General features: G+C 39.1%; 1 protein-coding gene across 1 annotated transcript in view; it reads right to left on the reverse strand.

Moving 5' to 3' along the window:
* Positions 1 to 1,825: 1,825 nt before the first annotated feature.
* UBE2G1 (ubiquitin conjugating enzyme E2 G1) overlaps positions 1,826 to 27,684 on the reverse strand; it is a 111,130-nt gene continuing 85,271 nt past the window's right edge. Inside the window, exons 3-6 of the mRNA XM_079799077.1 lie at positions 19,577 to 19,674; positions 13,998 to 14,176; positions 9,399 to 9,521; positions 1,826 to 5,290 (exon numbers count right to left, since the gene is read on the reverse strand). Coding sequence (XP_079655203.1) covers positions 9,435 to 9,521; positions 13,998 to 14,176; positions 19,577 to 19,674 — 364 coding nt within the window. The 3' untranslated portion in view covers positions 1,826 to 5,290; positions 9,399 to 9,434. The remainder of the gene's footprint in view (positions 5,291 to 9,398; positions 9,522 to 13,997; positions 14,177 to 19,576; positions 19,675 to 27,684) is intronic.

A 27,684-nucleotide genomic window follows, 5' to 3' on the forward strand; every position in this document is an offset into this window, starting at 1 on the left:
CCTTAGGGGAGCATGTGTTTCTTCCTAATTTCAAATCCCCCTTTCAATTTACTTGGGACTAGATGTCCAAAGTCAAAAGAGAACTCACCTTAAGAGATTTAATCAACTCAAGGGCTTGACTACCTCATCAAAACCCACCTTCAAGAAGCCCTCTAACAGAGGTAAAAGCAGTCCTTTTAGAAACACCTTTAACACAGTCCTGTCTCTGGGCCCTTGTCTTCTGAGTGGACTCTACCTGGCATGAATCCTCTGAGCTCTAGAAGACTTCTTAACGCCTGTAAATGAAAACATCTGTAGTACTCAGCGACTACAACACCCAACAGGCTTGGATGGAGCTACAATAGATCTGACCTGAAATATAGTCATCTTGAGAATGTTGAGCACTAGAAAACATCATTCATCTTAGACCTAATTCAGGTTTTTCTATCATATTAATAGAAACTTTTCTTTTTTACAAACCCTTCTGTCGAGGGCTGACTTTGAATAGATTGCAGTGAGGGAGCTGCTCTGCTACGTACAAAACCCCAACCCAGAAGCTGGTCGTCTACGAATGGTTTAGCACCAGGTTAATAGAAACTTAATGTGGAGTTGTCTCGGGCAAGGAACATGAAATACAGAAGGGATAAATGCTGACTGCCTTCAGAGCACAAGGGAACAGACTTTCTGGGGACGCAGTGCCATAACATGGTAGGAGGAAGGGCGTTGCTAGACCCAAAGTGGTGGTAGTCCAATGAATTGAGTTCAAGTACCAGCCTCAACACATCCACTCTCCATGTGACCTTGGAAAGGATGTTCCTGAAGTAAGGGATAACGGCACCTAGTATGTAAGGAAGGTTGTGGAACTGAAACCTGGCCGTGAAATTTGCTTGCTCTGCAATCTTGACAAGTTTATCTGAACCTATTTCCTTATAAGAAACTATTACTTTGAAGGATCCATGTAAGAATTTGGCTAGATCCTTTATGAAGCCTACCTAGCACAAGCCTGTCACAAAGTAGAACCTCAATAAATAGGAACTGGTGCTCTTTAGGAATAAATGAGATGTCACAAGTGTTACTTATTCCTAATAAATACTGCTGGCAGGAGAAAAAATCAAGTCTCCGGTGGTTTTCTGTGCAGATCCTATGTCTGAGATATGGCTGCCTTTTGTGAACCTCTTCCTTCTTCAATTCATTCCACCTATCTGAATAGGATTCAAAACTCTTTAATCATTTCACTACAGCTCAGTGTGATGCGCTGACTCAACAAGTCAAAAAGCCTAATCCTACCCTAGCAGATTATATCTGAAACGGAGTGACCAAAAATACTTTATCTATCCTAGAAATAACTTGCTCTGCAGACTGAATCCTGTTGAGGTTTGCAATCCCCCAGAAAATAAAAAACTTAATTTAATAACATGGTTACAACCCTCTGAGAGGTTGGGAGAAAATCAACTGGTTTTTCTAAAAGCCCAGTTAGCGCCTGGCACACAGTAGGCACACCCAAAACCTCATTTGCATGGGAAGCAGCAAATAAAAACATTTTTGCTATGAACCTTGAGTAGATGGTTATGCATAAAACTGGTAAGTGTTCAGCAACATTATTCACGCCCTCCTGTAATAATTTTATTTCAAATATATTTACCAGGGAAATTAAACTTGGAAAATGACTCCCAATCTTCCCCAACAGCTCTCAAGGATTTTCTTGTTTTGTAAGAAGCAAGCTCAGCTCCACGTTCTTTTCTGTTTGTAAGGAAGAGATCTTAATAGCCACTGGCAACTTGTATCAACAAACAAGCTTTCAACACCTAACACTGAACTGTATGTAAAGATGTAGAGTAAGAAGCTGAATATTGACATCCTATTTAAACAAAACAAAACTATATTGCCTCCTTTGCCACTAACTTACTAAGTGGTCCTGCGCAGAGATTTGGGCCAAGTGTGTCCATCTGTTTAAAAGAGGGAAGAGGGTGATTGAGATGGTGCCTGTGGTCTCTTCCAGTTCACATGTTGTGTCTGGGTCCTTCATCTTTTGCTCATCTTTATGGTGGAGCCAGTTCAGACCAAAGACAAAATTTCCAATAATGCTCTAGCATGTGCTCATTTTATTCAGATTCTAAATTAGCGTCACAGAAAACTCTGATTAAAGAAGGGTGGCTGGTCCTTTACTGGAAAATTTAAGACCATTATATCAGGTTGGAAGTTAACTTCCCACCCTCTGGTTCCTTCTTTAAATGAAGTTTTAAAAATTCTTTATCAAGGCTCCCCGTGTGGACCTTTTGGTATCATGGGCTGTTTACATAAAAAGAATCCCACAACTTGCTTTTGAGACCTGCATCCTAAAACCAAAATAGCTCATGATACAGCCTCTAAGTCATCATTTATTGATTTATAGAGCCCCCATCACATGATTGAGGTGCTTTACAATACAGTAAACATCACAACAGAACTCACATAGTTAAATACAATCAACAAATTACAGAACTAAAACTGGAATGAAGCAACATTATGTCAAATTTCAAAGATGCTGAGAAGTGGCAGTACAAAAGGAAATTCCACCAACTGGAGACCAGACGGGCAAAGATACACAGGCACCACAACCCCCAAATAGGCAGATTTGTAAAGGGTGAGTGAGCATAAGATAAAATTTCACAACTAAGAATGAAGGCCATTAAAAAATACTATGACACCCAAGTGATCACACAACCAGTGGAATAACCTCACAAAGATATTACCTTATAAATAACAAGGTAAAACCAACTTCATATGGATTTTAAACTTTACAAAGAGGCCAAAAAGCCACTGACATCATCTATCCTGTTATGAACAGACTGAAATCTATATGCCTTTACAAGAACTTAGATTAAATTCAGGAAGCAGCCAACAGTTCTACAATCCATGACTATGGAGATGTCAATAGTTGGCACAAGGTTAGGGAGAAAAATCCTTTTCCTAAAGCAGAGAGGACTCACCTCACACTAACGGCAAGGCACTGGTGGGACAACAGCCACCTGGATCAGTGTCACCCAAGTGTGATTTAACAAATATGGAGGCATTTAAATTCACACTGTCAGAGGAACTCTTGGAAAGGCACAGATGACACCTCTGACAGAGGAAAAGTCAAAGCATCTATGTAAGCCTGTGTTTCCATGTATAGCATGGCCAGGGCACCAGGTGGAAAGGTGCACTCATTTCTGGCTCTCCCTTCTAGATCTAAACACATATGATTATACCAAAGTAACTGAATTAAAGTGGCACTTAAAAGTTCAAGAATAGTTGTCCCTGAGTTACTAGGTCATTTGCCACTCCCAAATCACTAGGTTTTAAACTCAACAGATTGCTAGGCAGAATTTTAGGAAAAGGATAGCAAAATTCAGACTTTATTTTGTCACAACCACCACCATGTGAACAATTTCTGATTTAAGAGTAAAGGGATTGCGTTCAAAGTCCCAGGTGGGTGTGCAGTACTGGCACTTTGGGGCAACAATTCTTAAGTCTTAAAAAAAAAGTCAGAAAGTTCTTAAAGAAATTTGGGCCACAATGAATAAAATAAAAAATTTCACATTTAGTCATTACACATTTATGGGTTTTTATAATGCTTCAGAGTGGAAAACAGCCTGGGATTTAGAAAAATCACTCTATGGTGACTACGTCCTTAACCATTTTACTTCTGCTTAAAAAAGGACATGCAAAGTTTGTAAAGGACTAGGCTACTTGCAGGAATCCTTTCATTCTTCTGCCAAAATAGTTCTCCAAACTCCACAGAGCAGAGATGCACCAATTCTCACAAACACCATGTCCCATATGGTACTGTCTCAAGTTCTATCCCTTATCTGCCAAAAACTACTTCCCAGTCCCAACCTCACACCAAACAGAGAGGAATCTGGACCTCCCTTTAACACTGTACATGCTCATTTTACCATTTCCTGAAATTGTTTCAGAAAACTCACGAAATATATTTATACTCAAACAATAAAATCCAAGTGCACTATGTCAGTGACAGAATCTGTATGTCAAAACAGAAAGCACTTACACCTCCGTAATGCTTTGAGATTCACATAAGAATCTAGATAGAGACAAATAAATATACTGTCATGGTCATGTGATTTTCAAGTATTAAAAGTTTGTTTGCATAAAGAATCAACCTGAGATTTTTCTAAACTGCACTTCTCTGGCATTCAGTATTATAACCTTCATTCAATACAATAAAAGCCAACGACTTGACAATTATTGGAAAAAAATTATATTTTGGAAGAACTCACTACATAAGGTGACAGAATTCCAAAATCAAATTACATGAAAATATACATCGCAATTTCTTTGTACAATAAGTGAGAAAAATCTGAGTATAGAAGAATAGAGGCAAAGAAATATGAAGGGCTAAGGTTATGAGGGTAAATAGCATTTTTAATAGCAAACCCAGAAGTTAAGTAGAAAGCCTATAGCTGTGCATGCTTGACTCATCCAACCTTAACAGTAGGTAACTGCAGGGCAAAAGTAAAACCAAATCAGAATTTTGTATAATTGGGGTAAATTTCACTAAATTGAATTCAGAACCAACTCTTTTTAGTTCTTAGGAATAATGACAGTTCAAGAGCTCTCAACAGCCAAAAAATGTTATTGCTACATCCAATCCAAGTGACGGGTACAACTAGAATACAAAAAGGACAAAGCACCTAGTGATGACCACTCCTCCGAAGTCATCATTAAAATCAAGTAACTGCTTATTTCGTATTTCAGTATTGGAACTAAATGATTTGAAACTTTCTGGCAGATAGAAGAGATAAACACAAAGGGGAGTGTGTCAAAACAAAGAAGATACAAACTTTAGTAAATGGAAAGAGTTTAATGAAGCCTCAATGGTTTAAAGGAAATTAAATGGAAACTTTTAATCCTAATTGCTTTTCATCTGACATGCTTTAAAGAGTCTTTTAAAACATAAGAAACAATGAGTAGGGGAAGAAAACCTGCTAAAATCTTTTAGAATTTACACGATTCTTATTCTACTACGAGAAAGCATTATTTGGTACAAGGTGTATTTGTGGATGTACATGAACAGTATATATATTATCCGGATCATGTTGTGCTATGTACAGGTCTTTACAATTCTTCCTGAAGGTTAAAACAGTTCATTAGAATTCAAAATACGTAATCATCTGTAAGTTGGCACTTGTTAGGCTCTTGTCAGCATTGATACTGGCATGTTTTATTGCAGCCCAGTTCCAGCCAGTGTTTGCCAACTTGTTACAAGAGAAGTCCAGCAATAGGTGGGTAGAGTGCAGGAAAAACAGTGCCATGTTTCTCGATTGGAGACCTACAACAAAACAAACAGTATTATAAAATAAATTTATAAATTATAAAAGAATCTATTATAAATTTTTACTCATATGCTATTTCTTTAAAAACTAATTTCATTTTAAGGTCACCTTTGTGCTTGTCCAATATGGGAGCCACATGTGGCCACTTCACTTTAAATTTAAGTAATAGTAAATAAAATTTTAAATGTAGTTCCGGCCATGGCCGGTGGCTCAATGTTAGGGCATTTGGCCCAAGCACCATATTATCCACTTGTTAAAGTCACACATTTTATTAAAAGGCCCTAAAAATACAGAGCAGACAAGTATGCTTCCAAATAAAAAACACTTTGATATCATATACAATAAAAGTAACTACTCACTCAGGGGTAAGTGTTCAATCATTCTTAAGTGAAAGCAGCCCATGAATTAAATAGCTTAGTATCAAGAAGTTTCCCCATTACTTTCACACAGATACTTCCAAAAGTTCCAATTCATACTGAACTGGCACTAAGTATACTAGTAGAAAACAACTCAACTCTTCCCCTTCACCCCCCCTGCATATCACCAATTCACTGGTTTCCCCCCTAAACTGATTCTTATATCTTACTAGAGGCCCGGTGCACGAAATTCGTGCACCCAGGTGGGGGGTGGGGGTCCCTCAGCCTGGATTGTGAGAGGGTGCAGACCAGGCCGAAGGTCCCCACCGGTGCACAATCTGAGCCGGGGAGGGATGCAGGAAGTTGACCAGCCGGGGAGGGACCGCAGGAGGACTCCAGGGGATGTCCAGCCCTTCTCGCTCAGCCCCGATCAGCCAGACACCAGCAGCAAGCTAACCAACCGGTCAGTGTGTGCCCCTGGTGGTCAGTGGCACGTCCTAGCGAGCAATTGAGCGGCCTTAGCATATCATTAGCATATTATGCTTTGATTGGTTGAACAGACGACCAGACACTTAGCATATTAGGCTTTTATTATATATGATGGTTCTTTGTCTTATGTCCTAGCATTGGTGACCATCCACATCCACTCCCTGTCTGAGTTCAGTAATGCTTCACTCTCCTCTTTGTGGCCAACCAAGCCCACATGTTTCTGTCTCTGTTTCTTCCTTCTGTCCCACAGTGTGGAAATTATACAAGATGCTGTCCTTGGCCCTAATAAGTACTGCTCCCCACCTCAAATGAATTTTCACCTCTATTCCCCATCTCACAAGCAATTCTATGTCTAATCTCTGTCCTAACCATCCTAACCATTCAGTACTTAGGCATGTGCTGACTTATCAAAACTATACTCTGCTTCTACAACTATACTCTGCTTCTACTCCCACTAGAGTTCTTAATGTGATTTAACCTTACCTTTTTATGTCTGATCTAACTGGCTAAATTAACAGCTTTTTAATTGGCCAGGATAATGTAGATAATGTATCTATGTAACTCTATCATGCCTTTGCAAATAGTAGGCATTTAACAAATATTCATTAACAAGAAATGAGCTCAGTGTGTCTCCTATTCTTGGTGTTACCTCTCATTTCAGATATAAATCTTGATTCTTAATAATATGCAACTTTTGCCCTAGCCGGTTTGGCTCAGTGGATAGAACATCAGCCTGTGGACTGAAGGGTCCTGGGTTCGATTCCTGGTCAGGGCACATGCCCAAGTTGCGGGCTTGATCCCCAGTAGGGGGCATGCAGGAGGCAGCCGATCAATGATTCTGATCATTGATGTTTCTATCTCTCCCTTCCTCTCTGAAATCAATAAAAAAATATTTTAAAAAATAATAATAATATGCAACTATTAAAAAAGGAAGCGGATATATATTATTGAGCTAGCAAAATATCAAAAGACAATGTTAAATTAAAAGTACAGAAAAAAACAAGCTTAACAGTAGCATAACTAAGAAATAGTAACTAAAATTAATCACTGGGGGGAAAAAAAGAGTGCATTAATTTCACTTAAAATTCTATTAAGGACTCCAAGCTGCCACAATAGTGCAAAGCCGTTACAATGCATACTGAATATATCTGGAGTACTTGCAACTTTAAAGGTTGTTTTGGTATTAATGTATGAACAGTGCTGACCTATGTTAGTGAAGATTTCCAATTATTGCTTCCATACTCTTTAAGAGTAGTTAGTTTCATGAGTAACAGTATACTGTTTTTCAATTAACTTATTCTACGTAATGAGGTATTTTGACTTAACTTTTTTTTTACTCTATCTTTTTGATAAGTGAACTTTAATCTTGAGAAGTATATCTCTCTTTTTTAAAATAATTTATTGATTTTTAGAGAGAGGGAGAGAAACATCATGTAAGAGCAACATCGATTGGCTGCCTTCTGCACGCCCCCTAAAAGAAATCAATCCTGCAACCTGGGCATGTGCCCTTGACAAGAATCGAACCTGCAATCTCCTGGTGCGTGGGATGATGCCCAACCAACTAAGCCAGATCAGTCACAGTTTGATAAATGTATCTTAAAAATGTGAATGTTATAAGCATAAATTAACTCGTCCCACTAGCAAAGGAGATAATATATAACCCCTTACAAAATTTGTTTCTGACACTTCATTAGTACTTATCTAACTTACAATATACTATCAAGATAAATGTAATAAAATTATTTGTTATTTCCTAAATTTTTAAAGTACTGTTTATATAAGGTAAAATCACACATAAGCCGAAACCGGTTTGGCTCAGTGGATAGAGCGTCGGCCTGCGGACTCAAGGGTCCCAGGTTCAATTCCGGTCAAGGGCATGTACCTTGATTGCGGGCACATCCCCAGTAGGGGGTGTGCAAGAGGCAGCTGATCAATGTTTCTCTCTCATCAATGTTTCTAACTCTCTATCCCTCTCTCTTCCTCTCTGTAAAAAATCAATAAAATATATATTTTTAAAAATCACACATAAGCTTAGGCTTTAATATGTTATTTCATTCCTCATCAATTCTTTGTTGTCGTCAAGCCCTTTTCTAACTTGAAAATGATATGGGTAAAAGCCCTGAGTGTGTTTGTTGTTCCTAAGATTTTGTCATACTCATAAAGCAACCGATGCAATGAGTTGAGTTTTGTGAAGATCAATGTGCAGCTGTATCCAGAACAAATATCCAGGATCAAGTAGAGGCTGGCATGAAGGATGTTCAAAACTAGCAGACTAAGGCAGTGTCTAGTAACAAGAACTTGATCTAAGGTGGTGGAAAGCAAGAGTTAAATAAGGGAAAAGACATGGACCACTGACTAGATGTGATGGCGGTATTACATGTAATGATACTGAAATAAGAACAAAATTATTAGCAAAAATAAAAAGGATATAAACAAGATTAAAAAACAAGTAATTTTAAGGCTATAAGCTTATTAATATATTTGGTGGTAACAGCAATAAGTCAAGTTAATTTTCAGCATTTCAGATTATTATAAAGAAATCAAAAAGTAGATCTGAGTCTTCAGAAATCAGAGTATTTACCCTTAACAATTCCACCCATAGGCATACACACTAAAGAAACTCATAGTACATGTGCAGCAAGAAACAAGAATAGCCACATCCTCTATAATAGCAAAAACAAGCAAAATAAACAAGCAAAAAAAACCCCACCATAATTTGGAAAATAACTGCAATAAGAATAAAGAGTAGAGAGGTAATTTATCTAATAAACCACTACATAACAGTGAAAACAGATTAAATGTAGCTGCACATAATACAGACCAATTTCAAGAATATAATATTGAATAATAAGTCACAAAAAATGCATACATTATAATTCCATATATACAATTCAAGACATCCGATATTGTTTGGGAATACAAACTGATAAAATTATGAAAAAAAAGCAATGGTAAAATGGAAGAAACTTGAAGTAAGCACTTTATCATTGGAAATTTTACCATCTCTAGTTTCTGAAAAGAAATAAACTGCTAACTAGTTTGGTATATCTACTTAAAAACAGCTGGGCCTACTAAAAGGAAAAGCAAGTAAGTTATATACTGTTTCTGTTGAGAAACAGCAAACTACTGGATACTAACCAATAGAAAGTGAAGCCAATGAAAAATGCAATTCAAATAACTAAGTCACATAATTTCCCAAAACATATACAACATTTATAAAAAGGCAAAGTAATTGTATGATTTTTTTAAATGACCTTACCCTGAAATAAGTGAAATTACAGCTATTGAATAAATGTCACTCAAAAGCAGTCTCTTGGCTTTTCCTTACACAGCGGGCAACTTTTCTTTTGAATTCTCCGTTTCTGTCTTCCCTCCATTCTTTCTGTAGGTACAGAAGTGAGATCAACTGACTTTATCAATTCCTCGTATAATTTCAAATACTAATTTTACTTTTGAATGTAATGCTTTGACAATATGTAAGCTGATAAGGTAGAAAAGGAGTAAAAAAAATACTTCTGCAAGGCACTCTGCTGAGATAAGAATAGAAACTCCCCATGCAAATCACCACTTATAAGCAAAATTCTCTTAAAAAGGGAAAGATCATTAACAGTTTTATGTTATACTAAAAAGAAATGTACAACTTATAAATAAGATATTCAGGCTATCTGAAGGATTACCGACTCTCCCTGACGGAAGCAACCAGAAAGTAAAAGACATAAAACCCTCCTATCTACAGTAGACAGGTGGAGTACATCATATTGAGATGATACTGATCACTACTTCATGGGGGGCGGTGGATGGAAAAGAACAAAACAATATCACTACCACTGCCAGACACATGAAAAAAGGAACACGAAGCAGCACTGGCATAGGTTCACGTGAGAACAGAGCTGATTAATCTAGCATGTAAATAAGTAGTAGGAACTAGAAAGAAAAAGAAAAGTCACCTGCAGACACAGAAGAATGAACATAGCATCAACTTTCTCCTCAGTAACAAAATAAGTACTAAAGATAAATTCTGTAGAAATTTGATTTTCTACCCTAGAATTCTGTAAACAAAGTATCAATTATAAGGTCAGGACAAAAACACTTTCAGACATGTAAGAACTTAATTCCCAGCTACCTTTTCTAAAACATTACTCTTGGATGAAGAACAGCAAAAGAAAAAAGTCAACAAAAAAGGGGGGTAGGCAAGTGGGATCGGGCAGGGGAGATCCAGGAAACAGATGATCCAATACAGAAGAGCAGCAAGTGAAGGAATGAAAATACAAGGAAAGCAACGAAGCAGCAGGCTGAATCAATCTAATTTGGATCCAAACAATGGAGGGATCCAGGAGAGAGATCTCCAAGAAAAATTTGAGTTTATTAAAACAGGTACTGTCACTGATAGAGAGGTAAGAAAACAAAAACAAAAAAATATATAACAATATGATTAAAAGGTATGCAATGCAAGCAGAAAAAGCAAATAAGGTAAATAAAACTGTTTACAAGATAGCTATGGTTTAAATATGAGACAACTGGTTAAATCAGAAAAAGCAGCAGTGGGTTTCAAAATAAAGAATGAGATAGATTTTGCACAGACTGCAAAGTCACGTTTGCATATTTCAACTTCCTAAAAAGGCCTATTTCTACCCTTATGAAAATTTTGCCTATTCACACTGTCAAATATTTATTTGTTCTTATTTTCTCCTTTTTGAAGATTAAAACTCAACTTGTCAGTTCCAAACTTATAAAAGAGCTGACAACTGAGAATGGAACAGGAATTACTTCTCAAAATGATTCTATAGGATTTTTAAAAATATATATTTTTATTGATTTCAGAGAGTAAGGGAGGAGGAGAGATAGATGATGAGAGAGAATCATTGATCTGCTGCCTCCTGCATACCCCACACTGGGGATCAAGCTCTAACCGGGTATGTGCCTTGACCAGGAATCGAACCTTGACCTCCCAGTTCATAGGTCGACGCTCAACCACTAAGCCACGCGGACTGGGCAGAATTTTTTTAAAAAAATAGCTTTCATCTCTCCTCCCTTACTATCTCTTATATTGTTTGAACTAATACTTGACTAAACAGAAAAATAGAATAATGTTCTATCAGGCTTTACTTCAACTTGAGTACTAAATGTGAAACTTCAAAGCCATAGATATGAAAAGGAATTATCTATGTAGTTTTTCTACATTGAAAATCTCACCTAAGTTGTTTTGTTTTGTTTTTGTTGTTGTTAATCCTCATCTGAGGAAATTTTTCCATTGATTTTTAGACAGAGTGGAAGGGAAGGGAAGATACAGAGAGAGAGAGAAACATTGATGTGAGAGAGACACATTAATTGGTTGCTTCCTGTATGTGCCACAACCAGGACCAGGGATTGAGCCTGCAACCAAGGTGTGTACCCTTGCCCAGAATCGAACCAGGACTCTTTAGTACACCAGCCAACACTCTATCCATTGAGCTAAACCAGTTAGGGCCTAAGTTTTGTTTTGTTTTTGAACATGTTTTTTAATTTTTTATTGATTTTATTTTATTGATTTTTTTACATAGAGGAAGGGAGAGAGATAGAAAGTTAGAAACATCAATGAGAGAGAAACATCGGTCAGCTGCCTCCTGCACACCTCCTACTGGGGATGTGCCCGCAACCAAGGTACATGCCCTTGACCGGAATCGAACCTGAGACCTTTCAGTCCGCAGGCTGACGCTCTATCCACTGAGCCAAACCGGTTAGGGCTAGGGCCTAAGTTTTTATATATGATTGAAGTAACCCCCCAAAAAGGTGATTTTAATCTTCTGGCTTTCATATACAGTAACAAATAAAATTCTAAGAGTAAGAATTGAGAACAAAAGGCTTTTCAAAGAAGGACAGAAGATTGAGGAACTAAGACTATTAAAGAAGACTAATGAAATAAAATGTAATGTAAAAATATAATGTGGGCCCAGCCAGCATGGCTCAGTGGTTGAGCGTTGACCTATGAACCAGGAGGTCACAGATAGATTTCCTTTCAGGATACATGCATGGGTTGTGAGTGGGCTCCATCCCAAGTGTGGGGTGTGCAGGAGGGAGCCGATCAATGATTCTCATCACTGATGTTTCTATCTCTCTCTCCTTTCCTCTCTGAAATCAATAAAAATATACATTTTTAAAAATAATAATAATAATGTGGGATCCTAGATTCTGGATTTTCAATAATAACCAAAAAAAGGAAGCTATAAGTACAATATTGAAGAAATTTGAATATGAGCTGTATATGTATATCCTATATAATAAAGAGGTAATATGGAAATTGACCATCACTCCAACACACAAGATGGCTGCCCCCATGTGGACACAATATGGCCACCACAAGATGGCCTGCAGGGGAGGGCAGTTATGGGTGATCAGGCCAGCAGGGAAGGGCAGTTAGGGGTGACCAGGCCAACAGAGGAGGGCAGTTGGGGGCAACCAGGCCTGCAGGGGAGGGCAGTTGGGGGGGGACCCAGGCCTGCAGGGGAGGACAGTTGGGGAGGACCCATCCTCCAGGGGAGGGCAGTTGGGGGCAACCAGGCCTGCAGAGGAGGGCAGTTGGGGGTGACCAGACCTGCAGGGTAGGGCAGTTGGGGGGGACCCAGGCCTTCAGGGGAGGGCAGCTGGGGGAGACCAAGCCTGGAGGGGAGGGCAGTTATGGGTGACCAGGCTGGCAGAGGAGGGCAGTTAGGAGCAATTGGGCCAGCAGGGGAGGGCAGTTAAGAGCGACCAGGCTGGCAAGACAGGAAAATAGGGTGACCGGGCCAGCAGGGGAGGGCAGTTGGGGGTGACCAGGCCTGCAGGGGAGGGCAGTTAGGGGTGACCAGGCTGACAAGGGAGGGCAGTTAGGGGTGACCGGGCTGACAGGGGAGGTTAGTTAGGGGCAATCGGGGCGGCAGGGGAGTAGTTAGGCATTGATCAGGCTGGCAGGCAGAAGCAGTTAGGGGCAATCAGGTAGGCAGGCAGGCGAAAAGTTGGGGGCCAGCAGTCCTAGATTGTGAGAGGGATGTCCGACTGCCCATTTAGGCCCGATCCTGGGCCTAAACAGGAAGTCATACATCCCTCAAGGGGTCCCAGATTGGAGAGGGTGCAGGTTGGGCTGAGGGAAACACACACACCCATGCATGAATTTCATGCACCGGGCCTCTAGTTCAATAATAGTACTGTATCAATGATAGACTTGTACTATGCTTATATGGAAAGATACCCTTGTTCTTAGGAGATATATGCTGAAGTATTCAAGTATGAAGAGTTAGGATATCTGTAAAGTACACTACTGGAAAATCTAGGTGAAGGATATAGGAATGATTAACTAATGCCAACTTTGTTGTAGATCTGAAATCAATAAAAACATACTTTAAAAAAAAACGACAAAAAAAAAAGCCCAACCGATGAGGCTTAGTGGTTGAGCATCAACCTATGAACCAGGAGGTCATGGTTCAATTCCCAGTCAGTGCATATACCCAGGTTGTGGCCTCGATCCCCTAGTCATGTGCAAGAGGCAGCCTACCAATGATTTTCTCTCATCAGTTTATGTTTCTATCTCTCTCTCCCTCTCCCTTCCTCTCTCTGATATCAATAAAGACATATTTAAAAGAAAATAAAAAAAACTCAGGAATAATAATATAAACTTGATATTAAATTTTCCTAGGTATGACATGTAAGATGGTGTCCTTATTCTTTGAAGATCCAGGTTCAAGTATCTAGGGGTGAAGCTGAGTTGTGTCTGTAAACTTATTTTTGTAAGAAAAATAAATGAATATAAACAGATATAGATATAGACACACACACACACATATAAAGATACTATATTTCTGAGTTTAATTAAAGGGGAGGGGATATGTGCATACGACCACCTTACCGCAGCATCAACATTAGCAGGTGAGTCTCCATTAGGATCTGCCAGCATAGAAATAACACTAATCATAATGGTTTCCACGGTGTGAATGGGAAGCCAGCGTTCCTCTGGTTTTTCATATCCATATTTATCTTCACCAGGCTCATGAAGAATAGAAATGCATACATCACCATTTTTATCAACTGCAAAATTAGAGAAAAACAGTCCTGTTTAAAATACATATTTGAAATAACTTGGTTATACAGAAGATATCTATTATAGATCAAGTCCTAATTTCCACAGAACCTGTATAAAACAATGAATATACAGAAGTTAATTTCCAAAATGGAACCCGTTAACCTTCTAAGAAGACCACAGATTTTACTAAATAGGATTCATCTAAAAAACGCAATCGGAATGTAAGTTATCTTGTACATTTGTGCAAAACTTCAAGATACCTAGCATATAGATAGATGTTGCCTAGCATTTACATGTAGTAAATACAGCAGGTCCTGGAATACTATACAGCCATAAAAAAAGAAGGATCTCTTACTTTTGGAGACAGCATTGAGGGACCTGGAGAGTACTATGCTAAGAGAAATAAGCCAGTCAGAGAAAGATAATTATCACATGATCTCACTTATATGTGGAATCTAATGAACAAAACAGATCCAGACACATAGAAGCATAGAACAGATGGTCAAATCTCAGAGGGAAGGTAGGGGATTGAGGGGGTGTGGGAAGCGATCAACCAAAGAACTTGTATGCATATATGCATAACCCATGGACACAGACAATAGGGTGATGGAGGCCTGTGGTGAGGGTAGGCTATAAGGGGTCAATGGGAGAAAAAAAGGGACATATTTAACCTTCAACAATAAATACTAAAAAATAAAAATAGCCCTAGCTGGTTTGGCTCAGTAGATAGATGTGCAGCAAGAAACAAGAAACTGAAGAGTCCCAGGTTCGATTCCAGTCAAGGGCACATGCCCAGGTTTCAGGCTGGATCCCTAGTGGGGAGTGTGCAGGAAGCAGCCAATCAATGATTCTCTCTCATCAGTGATGTTTCTTTTCTCTCTCTCCCTCTCCCTTCCTCTCTGAAATCAATAAAAATATTTAAAAACATATATAAAAATAAACAAAATAAAAATTCATATTCTCTAACTTCCTCTTCTATGCTACCAACACACCTTTATAACTACACATCACTATCATCCTTCAGTTTCACCATTAAGTCTACATGTCTACCTTTGCCTTATATAGACCATAATATCCTTATAGAAAGAGACCATAACGCATTAATCATCTTTATATCTCCAGTACCTAACAGATGCTCAGATGCTCGCTTTTCCTCTCATTCCTATTTCAAACTGACTTTTCACTCTTCCCTTGCCATCATTGCCCCTCACCTCCTTAGGTATCCTTTCTTCATAAGTTTTAATTATTTCACTACCTAGTAGGGGACCTGCAGGAGGCAGCCAATCAGTGACTCTTTCTCATCATTTATGTTTCTCTCTCTCTCTCTCCCTTACTCTCTGAAATATATATATATATATAATTCTTTTTTTAATAAGTAAAGGGCACTGTGGGTAAAAAAAAAAAGTCTTTTCAACTTTAAGAAGAAACACACACACAAGAAAACACTTGTTCCCTCAGCTTTCCTCTTATATTACCTAGGCCACTGCTATCCTTCCTCGTAACAGAAGAGAAGTGCCACTTACTGCGTACATATGTGCTCTCGTTTAATTCTCACAGATAGAGAAAGTAAGGCTTAAAGAGGCTCTACCTAGAATTCTATAGCTAGTCTGGTGTAGCCAACAGTGAGAAGCTTAGTCACATCTTCTTTAGAAAATAGGTGCAAACAGGCTGATATTACACATCAAATAATTCAAGTGAAGCACAAAAAACCTACCAAAAGCCCAGGAAGAGATGAAAAGAAATTTCAAAGAAACAAGAGGTGAATGTCATTAATTCATGTATCCATACTTCATGTAGGACTATTGTTAATGCATTTTTCCACAAATAAATTGTTAGATATTTTTCTCCCTTCTGAACAAAAGTAATTACATGCCTTTTGTTTTTGTTTTGTTTTTGTTTTTTTATAAATATATTTTATTGATTTTTTTACAGAGAGGAAGGGAGAGGGATAGAGAGCTAGAAACGTCGATGAGAGAGAAACATCGACCAGCTGCCTCCTGCACATCCCCCACTGGGGACGTGCCCGCAACCAATGCATATGCCCTTGACTGGAATCGAACCTGGGACCCCTCAGTCCGCAGACCGACGCTCTATCCACTGAGCCAAACCAGTTTCAGCTACATGCCTTTTGTAATCACTGCTATTTCAGATGCTATGAAATATGGTAGTTCCCTTGGTTCCCAATAGTTTGCCATTTGCCAGTTCTAGTTTCTCATAAGACCCATTTGTTTTGCAAGCCACTAGGTTCTAATATATACTCTCTATCCATGCAATAATGCCTTAATTTACTCAATAATCCATACTCTCTCACTTGATTTTGTTTAAACTAATAAATAAGGGTTTTTCTTCCTTGCAACTGAAAAAACCTTGACTAGGAGAAACAAAATGCAGATTAGTGTAGTAGTATAAAAAGACAGCTGATTACAAAATACTGGTAAGTCAATATACTTAGAAAACAAATCCTTGCAAGCTCATACAAAACAAGGCCAAAAGTTCAAGGAGACTGTGCATAATAAACATAACTTATCTAGCCTAACCTTTGGTTTACAAGGTGGATTTTAAATGGTAGCACATCTTTGGGTAAAAAAGTCAATGTCTCCATTCCACAAACAGCAGTACTGGGATGCTTTCCAAAGGTTAAAACATACACTATTTTACCTCATTTGAAGCCCTCAGTTGCCTTATGAAATAGATAGGACAGCTCTAGCTGGTTTGGCTCAGTGGATAGAGCGTCATCCTGAGGACTGAAGGGTCCCTGGTTCGATTCCAGTCATGGGCACATGCCTGGGTTGCAACTCAATCCCCAATAGGGGGGCGTGCAGGAGGCAGCCGATCAATGATTATCTCTCATCATTGATGTTTCTATCTCTCTCTCCCTCTCCCTTCCTCTCTGAAATCAATAAAAATATACTTTAAAAAAAAAAAAAGAAATAGGTAGGACATTCCCTGTTTTAAGAGTTAGAAACATCGATGAGAGAGAAACATCGATCAGCTGCCTCCTGCACACCTCCTACTGGGGATGTGCCCGCAACCAAGGTACATGCCCTTGACCGGAATCGAACCTGGGACCTCCTGCACACCTCCTACTGGGGATGTGCCCGCAACCAAGGTACATGCCCTTGACCGGAATCGAGCCAAACCAGCTAGGGCCATTCCCTGTTTTATAACTAAAAATATAGTTTAAACCCGGGTTCCCCAAGATATGTGATCAGTGCTGGGGCCCCGCCAGCAGGCGAGGGGATCCCAAGGCAGGTGCTGGGCATGGAGGCCACGGGGGCATAGGCTACCAAGGAGACAAAACTGAACCTCACATCACCCTGCTTGGCTCCGTAGGATGGCTGGTTAGCCAGAGACGGGTAAGATTCCTCAGGGAAGGAACAACCTAAGACAGGCAGTCGCAGTGGGGCCATCAGGAGAGAACTTGGGGGTCAACAGAGGTGGGGCACAGAACCTCACCCCCACAACCCTAGGGTTCATTGCAGGGGCCTGAACCCTAGCCCCTTCTGAGGGAGGTCTCCTGCCCCCATGGCTGCTTCGTGCTTTCCATGCCCAGCTCAGATCAGGACCCAGGTGACTGACAGAGACTTGGCCGACAGCAGCTGCCCTCTCACTCCAACAAGAATTGCTTGAGTTGTCTTGTACCCATGGTGTGGGAAAGTGGGTTTATGATATCTAAATCCAGCGTACCACCAGGAATGCTCAGGACCTACTCAAGAAGGCAAATAATTCCTTCCACCAATATTTACAAGGTAAAATAAGATTGTTGTTAGAGTAATAAATTTGACAGTAAAATAGTAGTCAAGTTTTCAGGCAAATTTATTTGGCTAGTTGAAACAAGCGAATATGCTAGAAAAATTAATTGTACTGGACAAAAAGGTGTTCCTAAAGTGTTAACTAAAATTTTTATTGGTAGTTCATCTCATGATAAAATTGCGCACCATGTAATGAACCTAAAACAGTAATATTATAGTGCAAAAAATTAAAATTTAAAAGCCATCAAGACTACATTATAAAATTTTCAAAAGCCTCCTAATATTTAAATCAAGAAAGGGGGGATAGTAGAAGAATATCATGTAAGGAAAAATAACCTGTAAGTAAATTACATCTAGAAAATTAATACTTTAGAAAATTAATTGTAAGGCTAAAAACAAGACACCCATGAAAAACACACGAGGTGTCAAAACAAGCCAGAGGAAAATCATTTGGGCAAAAAATGAAATAGGATCCCAAGTCAAATTTATAGAAAATATTCCTTTATTAACTTTTGGTCGAGAATATGATTGTATACTTTCAGAAAACAACTCCGAGACCATGTGGATTCCAGCAACAGAGAGGAATCGACAGGACTACTCCAGACATGAAGACAGAAGAGAAACAGTCCAGAGATGGAAGACGCCGACGTCCCCTTGCCATACTAGCAGTCAGCAGCTGTGCGTCACTGCAGGTTGCCCAGGACCAAACCAGAGAGAGTCGGACCTGCATTACCACCATTTGTCCACCATCCAGAACTGAAATGTCATTGCTGACATGCACACATAAGGAATTGTTTGACACTGAAATTGGGTCTCAAAAGAACTGTTGGCCCAGAAAGAAACTCACTACAGACTGATTCATTTGCCTGTCAGCATAACCATTATTGCTTGTCTCACATTTGGTTCTTATAAGTATATTTCTAATAGCACATGATCTCACTCATCTAGGGGAAATAATGAACAACATAGACTAATGAACAAGAACAGACCCAGAAACAAGGAGGCATGGATCAGACTGTCGGGCCTCAGAGGGAGGGTAGGGGAGGGTGGGGGTAAAGGGGAGAGATCAACCAAAGGACTTGTGTGCATGCATATGAGCCTAACCAGTGGTTAAGGACAACAGGGGGGTGGGGGCATGCGTGGGGAGGGGGGTGGGATGGGAATGGGGGCATGAGGACAAATATGTGATACCTTAATCAATAAAGAAATTAAAAAAAAAAAAAGAATATATTTTAAAAAGCCTAAGAGCTAAGAAGAGAAAAAGTAACTACACAATCCAGGTTTAATTACTTTTGTGCTCTTTGTAATAGCCAACGAGTCACCTAATGCCTTGGAAATTATCTCTTCAATTTTAAGAGTTCTATTAAGCTGAGTATCATCGTATCACCCACCAAACTTGCCTCTAGTTTGGAACATCTTGAGACTTAAAAGAGCTGAAAACTAAGTAAAAAAACCATTTTTCCATATGATCTCTGTTGCTCCTTCTCACCTAAAGAATCTAACGCATGGCCATGTGCATAACAAATACAATGAACTTAGTACAAAAATTCCAAAGCAATTTCACTGAGAACTATATCTTTCTTACTGAACTTGAAAACTTCAGTGACCGGCCATTGTATTTGTAAATGTAAAAGTAAAAATAGATAAACTTACCATTTGGATGCCAGATTTCTGTAATGAATTTCATTTTAGGAGGCCGGAGGGGATAATCTTTTGGGAAAGTGAGATGAGCCTTAAAAACACCGCCTTCACTGGAAAACAAAAACATAAACAAGTTCTTGTCAATAAGTTCCTGCTTATAAGTAAACAATTATTAAAACAAACATAAAAACAAGGGTTGACAGCATAAATAAATGAATAATCTAGATTTCAAGCAGACAGTTTACTTACTCTATAAATAACCAGGTTTAAAAACTGTCATACCTACACCACCTTCTTAAACTCTCAAAAAACTAGTAAAACAAATAGCTCAAAAAAGACATCCAAATCAGATCACATTATTGCTGTGCTACAAAATTTTCTATTAATTCCACTGCACTTAAAACAAAATTTAGAAGGTTTAACATTGCCTTAGGGTCAATTTGCCAAATTTCTATGTTGATCTCAAATCATCACTCTTTTTTCTGTTCGAGCCAGTTTTCTTTCCATTTTTCAAACACAATAAGCTCCTTCTCAGCTCAGACTTTATGCACATTTTTTTTTGTTCCTTGTCTGGGAAGAAATGCATTGACCTTCTATTCATTCATCCACTTATCTCATCATTTAACAAATGATGTGTCAGACACTAGGAGTATATCAATGAACAAAGCATACAGCCACTCAAGTAATTTATATTTTAGTGACTTTCCAAAGCAGTCCTGTGCAATAGAACATTCTACACATTGGAGATGTTCTATATTTGTGTAGTCCAATATGGTAGCCACCTGCCACTTGAAATATGGCTAGTGAAACAAAGGAACTGAATTTTAAATTTTATTTAATATTAATAGCCACATTTGGCCAGTGACTGCTGTATTAGTGCAGTTCCAGAGCACTGACATTTACTTAGCAAATGTTCTTGAAGAATTTTTAGAACAATAAAATGAGTTTTATATGTTAACAATAAAAAACAATGAGATGAAGTCAACCTTACAGGGCAAAAATGACTAAGTCCTGCCTTGTGTCCTTGGTACCACCTGTCTCTTCTGTTTGAAATACCAGTTTCTCCTTGTCATTCAAAACTCAGTTTAAATGTTACCTCTTGAGAAAGATTTTACTTGACTACCCAATTTTAACAAGCCACCATGTCCCTTTATTACATTGACCAATTTGCTGCAACAGCAATTCACATATCAAATTCTTTTACTGTTCAATATACATACCATTATGTGATTGTGTTTGTTTTATATCAGTGAGAAATAGAATTCTCAGCTCATTAAATGGTTTTCATTCACAGAACAAATATACATGGGTTATCTACTTGTGCGAGACACTATTCTATGTAAAAGGATATAACAGAGCAAGACATTCGAGAGCTCTGGTTTCATGGCACTTACCATTCTAGTGGCAGAGGAAAATACAAAAAAAATCAGTAATAAGTATTGGAATAATATGAGAAATCTATTATTAAGTTTAAAAAAACACAAATATCTACTGGATAAACCCATCTGTCTTTAAAAGATAAAATATGGGGGTATGTTTATATGAAACATGACATAAATACATTAACAATGGTTAACTCCGGAGCATAGGATTATGCAATCTTTTACTTTCTGTTTTGGACATTTCAGTAGAGCTTCACTTTTTAACCACAGCAAGTATTCATTTTTATCACCTTTCTCTGATCATAAAAGCAAAACTGGGGAGAGGGTAATAAAAGAGAGATAGATCATTACTACCAAGTAGTCCTGAACACTTAGCAAATGCCATTCACTGGACTCCAAGTATAAAAAGTAACCTTAATAATATAATTTTGGTAAAAGCAATAAGACAAGGCAGAAAGAAAGAATAAAATGGTAAAACACAAGCATAACAAACAGGATAATTTGAGTTTAACGGTTAAAGAAGATGATAACTTGCCCTGGATGGCGTTGCTCAGTGGTTAGAGTGTCAGCCCAAGCACCAAAGGGTCGAGGGGTCCATTCCAGGTCAAGAGCACATACCTGGGTTGCAGGTTCAATCCCACATGTGGGAAGTAACCAACTGATGTGTGTTTCTCTCACATCAGTGTCTCTGTTCTCCCCACCCCCTCCAACTCTCACCCTTTCACTCTCTAAAAATCAATGGAAACAATATTCCTACTAATGACTTTTTAAAAAGAAGAAGATGAGAAATAATACAAATGAAAGGCTTTAAAAGAGGGGGGTGGCAATTTTTTTTTTACGTAAATGGCAGAAAGACTAAAAAAAGAATAAATAAAGTAGAATAAGTGCCTAACAACAACAACAAAAAACATCTTTTCCTTCTGTACAGGAAAAAAAAACAGAGAGAATGCAGTACAGATAGATATCCAGAGGCAGAAAGGAAGAAAAATGATAAATGTTATGCCTGCCTTGCTGGCCTTAATTTTCATAATTTGTAAGATTATGTACTGAAGGGGGGAAAAACCTGAAGATGAGAAAAATGGAAACTAGAGTGTCGTGAAGAATGCATTACACTGATCAAGAGATACGTCTATTTTCTCATCCTATGTTACCCCAACTGTATAAGACAGTGCCAAAACTGGTCTTAGAACATAATTATATTTAGTTTTTCAAGCTGGGGATATAAACCATTTAAGTGAGTAACTAACCAGTTTTCTTCTTAAATAAATAAAAATAGAATAGAAAACAAAGGTGCTTATCACAAGTAATTTGTTTCAGTTATATAATCTACATACATGCTTCTATTCATTAAGACACTAATGTATACACCTAAGTATACATTGGGTCACGATGTAAATTATTCCTGATTATGGGTTGTGGTGTTAAAAAAAAAAGTTTGAAAGTCATAATTACAGAAAACACCAAGAATCATTGCCACAAAGCCCAAGCACTTTATTCTACTGATGAGGCTAATCCTCAATATTCAGTTAGCTTTTCCTTACATTTTGATTGGTTAGATCCTCTTAAAAGCTTTCTATTAGCTGATTGGAATTCCTATCATAAAAAATTACCTAGTCTCATTATTTTCAATCAACTCTAATTTAACAGGATTATCCTAAAACATTTAATGCGCAGATTTTTTTTAACTCTGTCTGCCATGCCCTCACCAATCCTGAACCAACCATGCTATCCCTTATAGTTTTTCTCCTATAGGTGGATTCCTTAACGTCTCCTTTACCTATGAACATTTTTTGTGTCTGTTTTTTTTTTTAAAAGTCTTGCTCAGTAGTCCCCATTTGTGGGTGCAAACTTCTAGTGAACAGCTAAATTATCAAAGAGGAACTCAAAAGACTCACAGGATACAAATCATCCTATCTAATAAAAGAGTAATATGCAAATTGACATCACTCCAAGACACAAGATAGACGCCCCATGTGGTCAAAGATGGCTGCCCCCATGTGGACACAAGATGGCTGCCACAAGATGGCCTGCAGGGGAGGGCAGTTGTGGGCAGTTAGGGGTGACCAGGCTAGCAGAGGAGGGCAGTTGGAGGTGACCAGGCTGGCATAGGAGGGCAGTTGGGGGAGATCAGGACTGCAGGGTAGGGCAGTTGGGGGGACCAGGCCTGCAGGGGAGGGCAGTTGTGGGCAATCAGGCCAGCAGGGAGGGCAGTTAGGGGTGACCGAGCCAGCAGAGGAGGGCAGTTGGGGGAGACCAGGTCAGCAGGGGAGGGCAGTTGTGGGAGATCAGGCCAGCAGGGAGGGCAGTTAGGGGTGACTGGGCAAGCAGAGGAGGGCAGTTAGGGGTGACCAGGCCGGCAGGGGAGGGCAGTTAGGGGCAATCGGGCTGACTGGGGAGTGGTTAGGGGGTGATCAGGCTGGCAGGGGAGTGGTTAGGGGGTGATCAGGCTGGCAGGCAGAAGCACTTAGCGGCAATCAGGCAGAGGCAGGCGAGTGGTTGGGAGCCAGCAGTCCTGGATTGTGAGAGGGATCCCAGATTGGAGAGGGTGCAGGCTGGGCTGAGGAACACCCCCCCCCCGCCCCATGCACGAATTTCGTGCATCAGGCCTCTAGTTGTAGAATAAATATTAACATGTCACATGTTCACTGTTTTTCAACTATACAGGGATGCTACAGTGATGAGCAAATTCAAAGATTATTAAAAGCATCAATGAATTAAAAATATCTTCTCTTCCATTATATATTATCTTCATTACAGATATTATTGGCATGATATTAAAAAGAAGTGTATAGTCCAGCCAGTGTGGCTCAGTGGTTGAGCATCAACCCATGAATCAATAGGTTAAGGTTCAATTCCGGTCAGGACACATGCCCGGGTTGAGGGCTTGATCCCCAGTAGGAGACGTGGAGGAGGCAACTGATCAATGATTCTCTCTCATCATTGATGTTTGTCTATCTCTCTCCCTCCCTCTGAAATCAATTAAAAATAATTTTTTTGAAGGTATGCAACCGAGAGTTCCCCATTTGAAAAGGTTGAGAAACCTAGGCCTAGTTCAAGTTTCTTCTATGACGCCTATCTTACTGTTTTTGTATTAAATTATAAAAATCTTACAAGGATCAGAGATCCTATCATTCGGCTTTGTCAGATCCTACCATTCTGCCATACTTACTTCGCAATCCCTATCATAAAATGATAAACTGTATGCTGTCATATGAAATTTTGCTAAATATTGTACTCATCTTGATACTTGTCTCTTGTTCATTTATTTTATCTGCCACATTCCACAGTTTATCCATTACAATTATAAGACATCTGATTGCTTCCAATTATTTTGCTACTGCAAGCAACATAACACTGAACAATTCAAACACTTCCTAGGCACAGGGATTCTATCCTAGAAATAAAACTGCTAAGACAATGTTTAAGTAATTGTTCAATCACACAACTAATAAAAATGGTAGAGTCAGGGAACTAAACAAAGTTAGTCCAAAAGCCCATGTTCTTAAGCACTGAATGATAAATGGTATGGCATAGCCAGTGATCCATCAATTTCTGAGGAATACGTGTACGAGATTCATTCCCTCTAAAAATTCATTACAGAACATATGGCTTGTGACTGTATGTCTTAAAAGTATAAAAAAATTTTGTTACTGTAAAAGAATATTAATCAGAGTTTGGTTAGCTAACTCTTTATTTTCTATATCGTCTCAAGGTAAGGCAATACTACAAAATACAGCCCAGCAGTGTGGCTCAGTGGTTGAGCGTTGACCTATGAACCAGGGGGTCACAGTTCGATTCCCAGTAAGGGCACATGCCTGGGTTGTAGGCTTGATCCCCAGTGGGGGCATGTAGGAGTCATCCGATCAATGATTCTCTCTCATCATTGATGCTTCTATCTCTCTTTCCCTCTCCTTTCCTCTCTAAAATCAGTAAAATATACTTTAAAAAAACAACAACACTACAAAATACATATAATCTTAAGATTCTCCCATTTTTCATCGCCAGTAGTAAGAAACAAAGCAGCACACAACTTGAACAGAGTAGCCATTACTGATGAAAGAAAAAGAGAGTAAGAGATAAAAAGAAGTTGTACATTCACCATTTACCAATATAAATTTAAACATATATTTACACAGTGCTATCCAGGTGTTTGAGATTTTCCTTAAAAACCCACTGCCATTGCTACCTGAATTTTTCATTTCTCTGGATATGAGTAGCTATCCACTACTTGATAATCAGTTGTATAAAAACAATAGGTATATCATACAAGTTTCAGAATCTCTTTCATAAAGACAGCCTCAAGAATTGATTCTTAACAGCACTAGAAAGATTAATAGACAGAGAAGTAATAAAGATTCAAGACTGTGTAAAGATAAATATAATGGCTAAATTAATACTCATGGCAACTATTAGTTTCAAATAAAGTAATGCATAAGTATACCAGTTCATTACATAGATTGTAAAGAGTATGGACTGCCCTCTAGTGACTAAATGAAGGCTAATGTTGCCACCATGAAATATCACACCAGCTTTTAAAACATTTTAGTACCCTATTCTTCTATTATTACACTAGAGACCCAGTGCGGTCCCTAGGCCTGGCCAGCAATCGAAACATGAGAGTCTGGCGTGGAAGGGCAGGTCCCAGCTGACCTCTGCAGGCCGAGTCCCCAGGCGGAGATGCAGTGAGTGTGGCTGGATGCCATGGGACAGGGTGCAGCGGCGCCCTCTGGGCGGCCGAGCGGTGCCACACGGAAGCCAGGTGGGCAGCGCACTCTCTCCCGGCCAGCCTCGCAGACTGGCTCCTGAGCAAACCCACGGGAGCCTGACCGACCCCTGTGGTCCAGTGGCTGCAGCCCGACTCCTCGCAAGCGGTGCTCAGGGCACCTGCGCGCAAGCCCTGGCATCCTGGGGGAGGGTAGCACTGCATCTCCATCCCTGTCACTCTCGCCCCGATAGCCGGCGAGAGGTCGCAGTGTATCGCTGACGCCCGCCATGTTCTGCGCCGCCCCCTGGTGGTCAGCGCACATCATAGCAAGCGGTTGAACTCTCGGTCGAATGACCACCCAAGGGGACAATTTGCATATTAGGCTTTTATTATATAGGATAAACTATCTAATCATTAAGTGGTAAATTAATCACTTAGGTCTAGGTACCATCTAAGACCACATTAACTTACTTTCAACCCTATATCCCTGCCACCCTGACCCCCATTGTCAACCTCTGTTTCTCTTCCTAGGCAGTTATTTATACTCAAGGTCTATGTTTTCACTTCCAAATCACTCCTCAAACAACAGAATGATTCCTACCCTCTTCACTCCACTGAAGTAACTACAAGAACACCATGCCCGTTCAATTCCTGGTCAGGGTATATTTCCAGGTTGGGGGCATGGTCCCGAGTGTAGGGTGTGTATGAGGTAGTCAATCAATGATTCTCTCTCATCACTGATGTTTCTCTCTCTCTCCTCCCTTCCTCTCTGAAATCAATACAAATATATATATTTTTAAAAAGAACACCCATAATCTCCTTGCTGCTAAGTAAATAAACACTATTACATACCTAATTTTTGATTCTTGATTTTTAGTAGAATTTTAGAAAGCTTACTTCTATAAAACCTTTCCTCTCCTTATACCTTTCCTGGCTAATTTCCTCTGCTTTCTCAGTGTCCTATCCTAGGCACATATGCTCTTTCTCTATCCTCTAAACAAAGACTGCTGATCTCCCTACTTCAAGCAGCCACAAGAAGCCCTCAAACTCCTCAAAATTTGTCTATAACATATTTAGGTTAAAATTTGTCTATAACATGTTTATGTTATAGACAAATTTTTTAAATAACATGGTTAAAAGCATATTGTTGTTGCAGAAATACAAGTAAACAGGAAAAATAGCCAAAACCAGTTTGGCTCAGTGGATAGAGCGTCGGTCTGCGGACTGGAAGGTCCCAGGTTCGATTCCAGTCAAGGGCATGTACCTTGGTTGCGGGCACATCCCCAGTAGGGGGTGTGCAAGAGGCAGCTGATCGATGTTTCTCTCTCATCGATGTTTCTAAGTCTCTATCCCTCTCTCTTCCTCTCTGTGAAGAAATCAATAAAATATATTTTTAAAAAAATAAAAATAAAATAAAATAAAATAAAAAAATAATAATAAAAATAAAATAAAACCCATAATCCCAAAATTATAATACTTAGTAATTCAAAGCACATTTTTAAATATAAATTTAACTGGCACCTCCTAATGCAAAATTTCTCAATGGCTGGGCTTTGTCCTTAGGACAAAAAACAAATTCAAACTCTTAATAGTATTTTTAAATTTCATCTAGCCTTCTAATCCCTACCCAACCTCATTTCTTAAAATTCTTTATAATCATTTTACTCAGTTTCCATATCCTTATTCCATCCCTTTCTTCTAGGCCCTATGTATACAGTTTTCCCTATGAAATGCTTAATCCCTAGCTCCCTTCAATTTACCCCTACCACTCACTGTTATTGCCAGAATATCTGTCTAGTTAATTTTTACCTTGCTGTTGACAGTCCCAAATCTCTTCCATCCAAGAATAATTAATCTAAACCTGATGTGGCAATCTCATTCATATTGCCAGTTACTGGTTAAAGAATGAGCAAGCCACTCAATTCTGACAATAACACAAGAAGCAGAGTCTACTGAAGAAACTACCTTCTCTTATTTCCTTGGGTGATATTCTCAAATGCTCGAAACTGCTGTAACCATTTTGTGTTGGGACA

Source organism: Cnephaeus nilssonii, assembly GCF_951640355.1.
Source record: "Cnephaeus nilssonii genome assembly, chromosome: 19".
Taxonomy (NCBI): Eukaryota; Metazoa; Chordata; class Mammalia; order Chiroptera; family Vespertilionidae; genus Cnephaeus; species Cnephaeus nilssonii.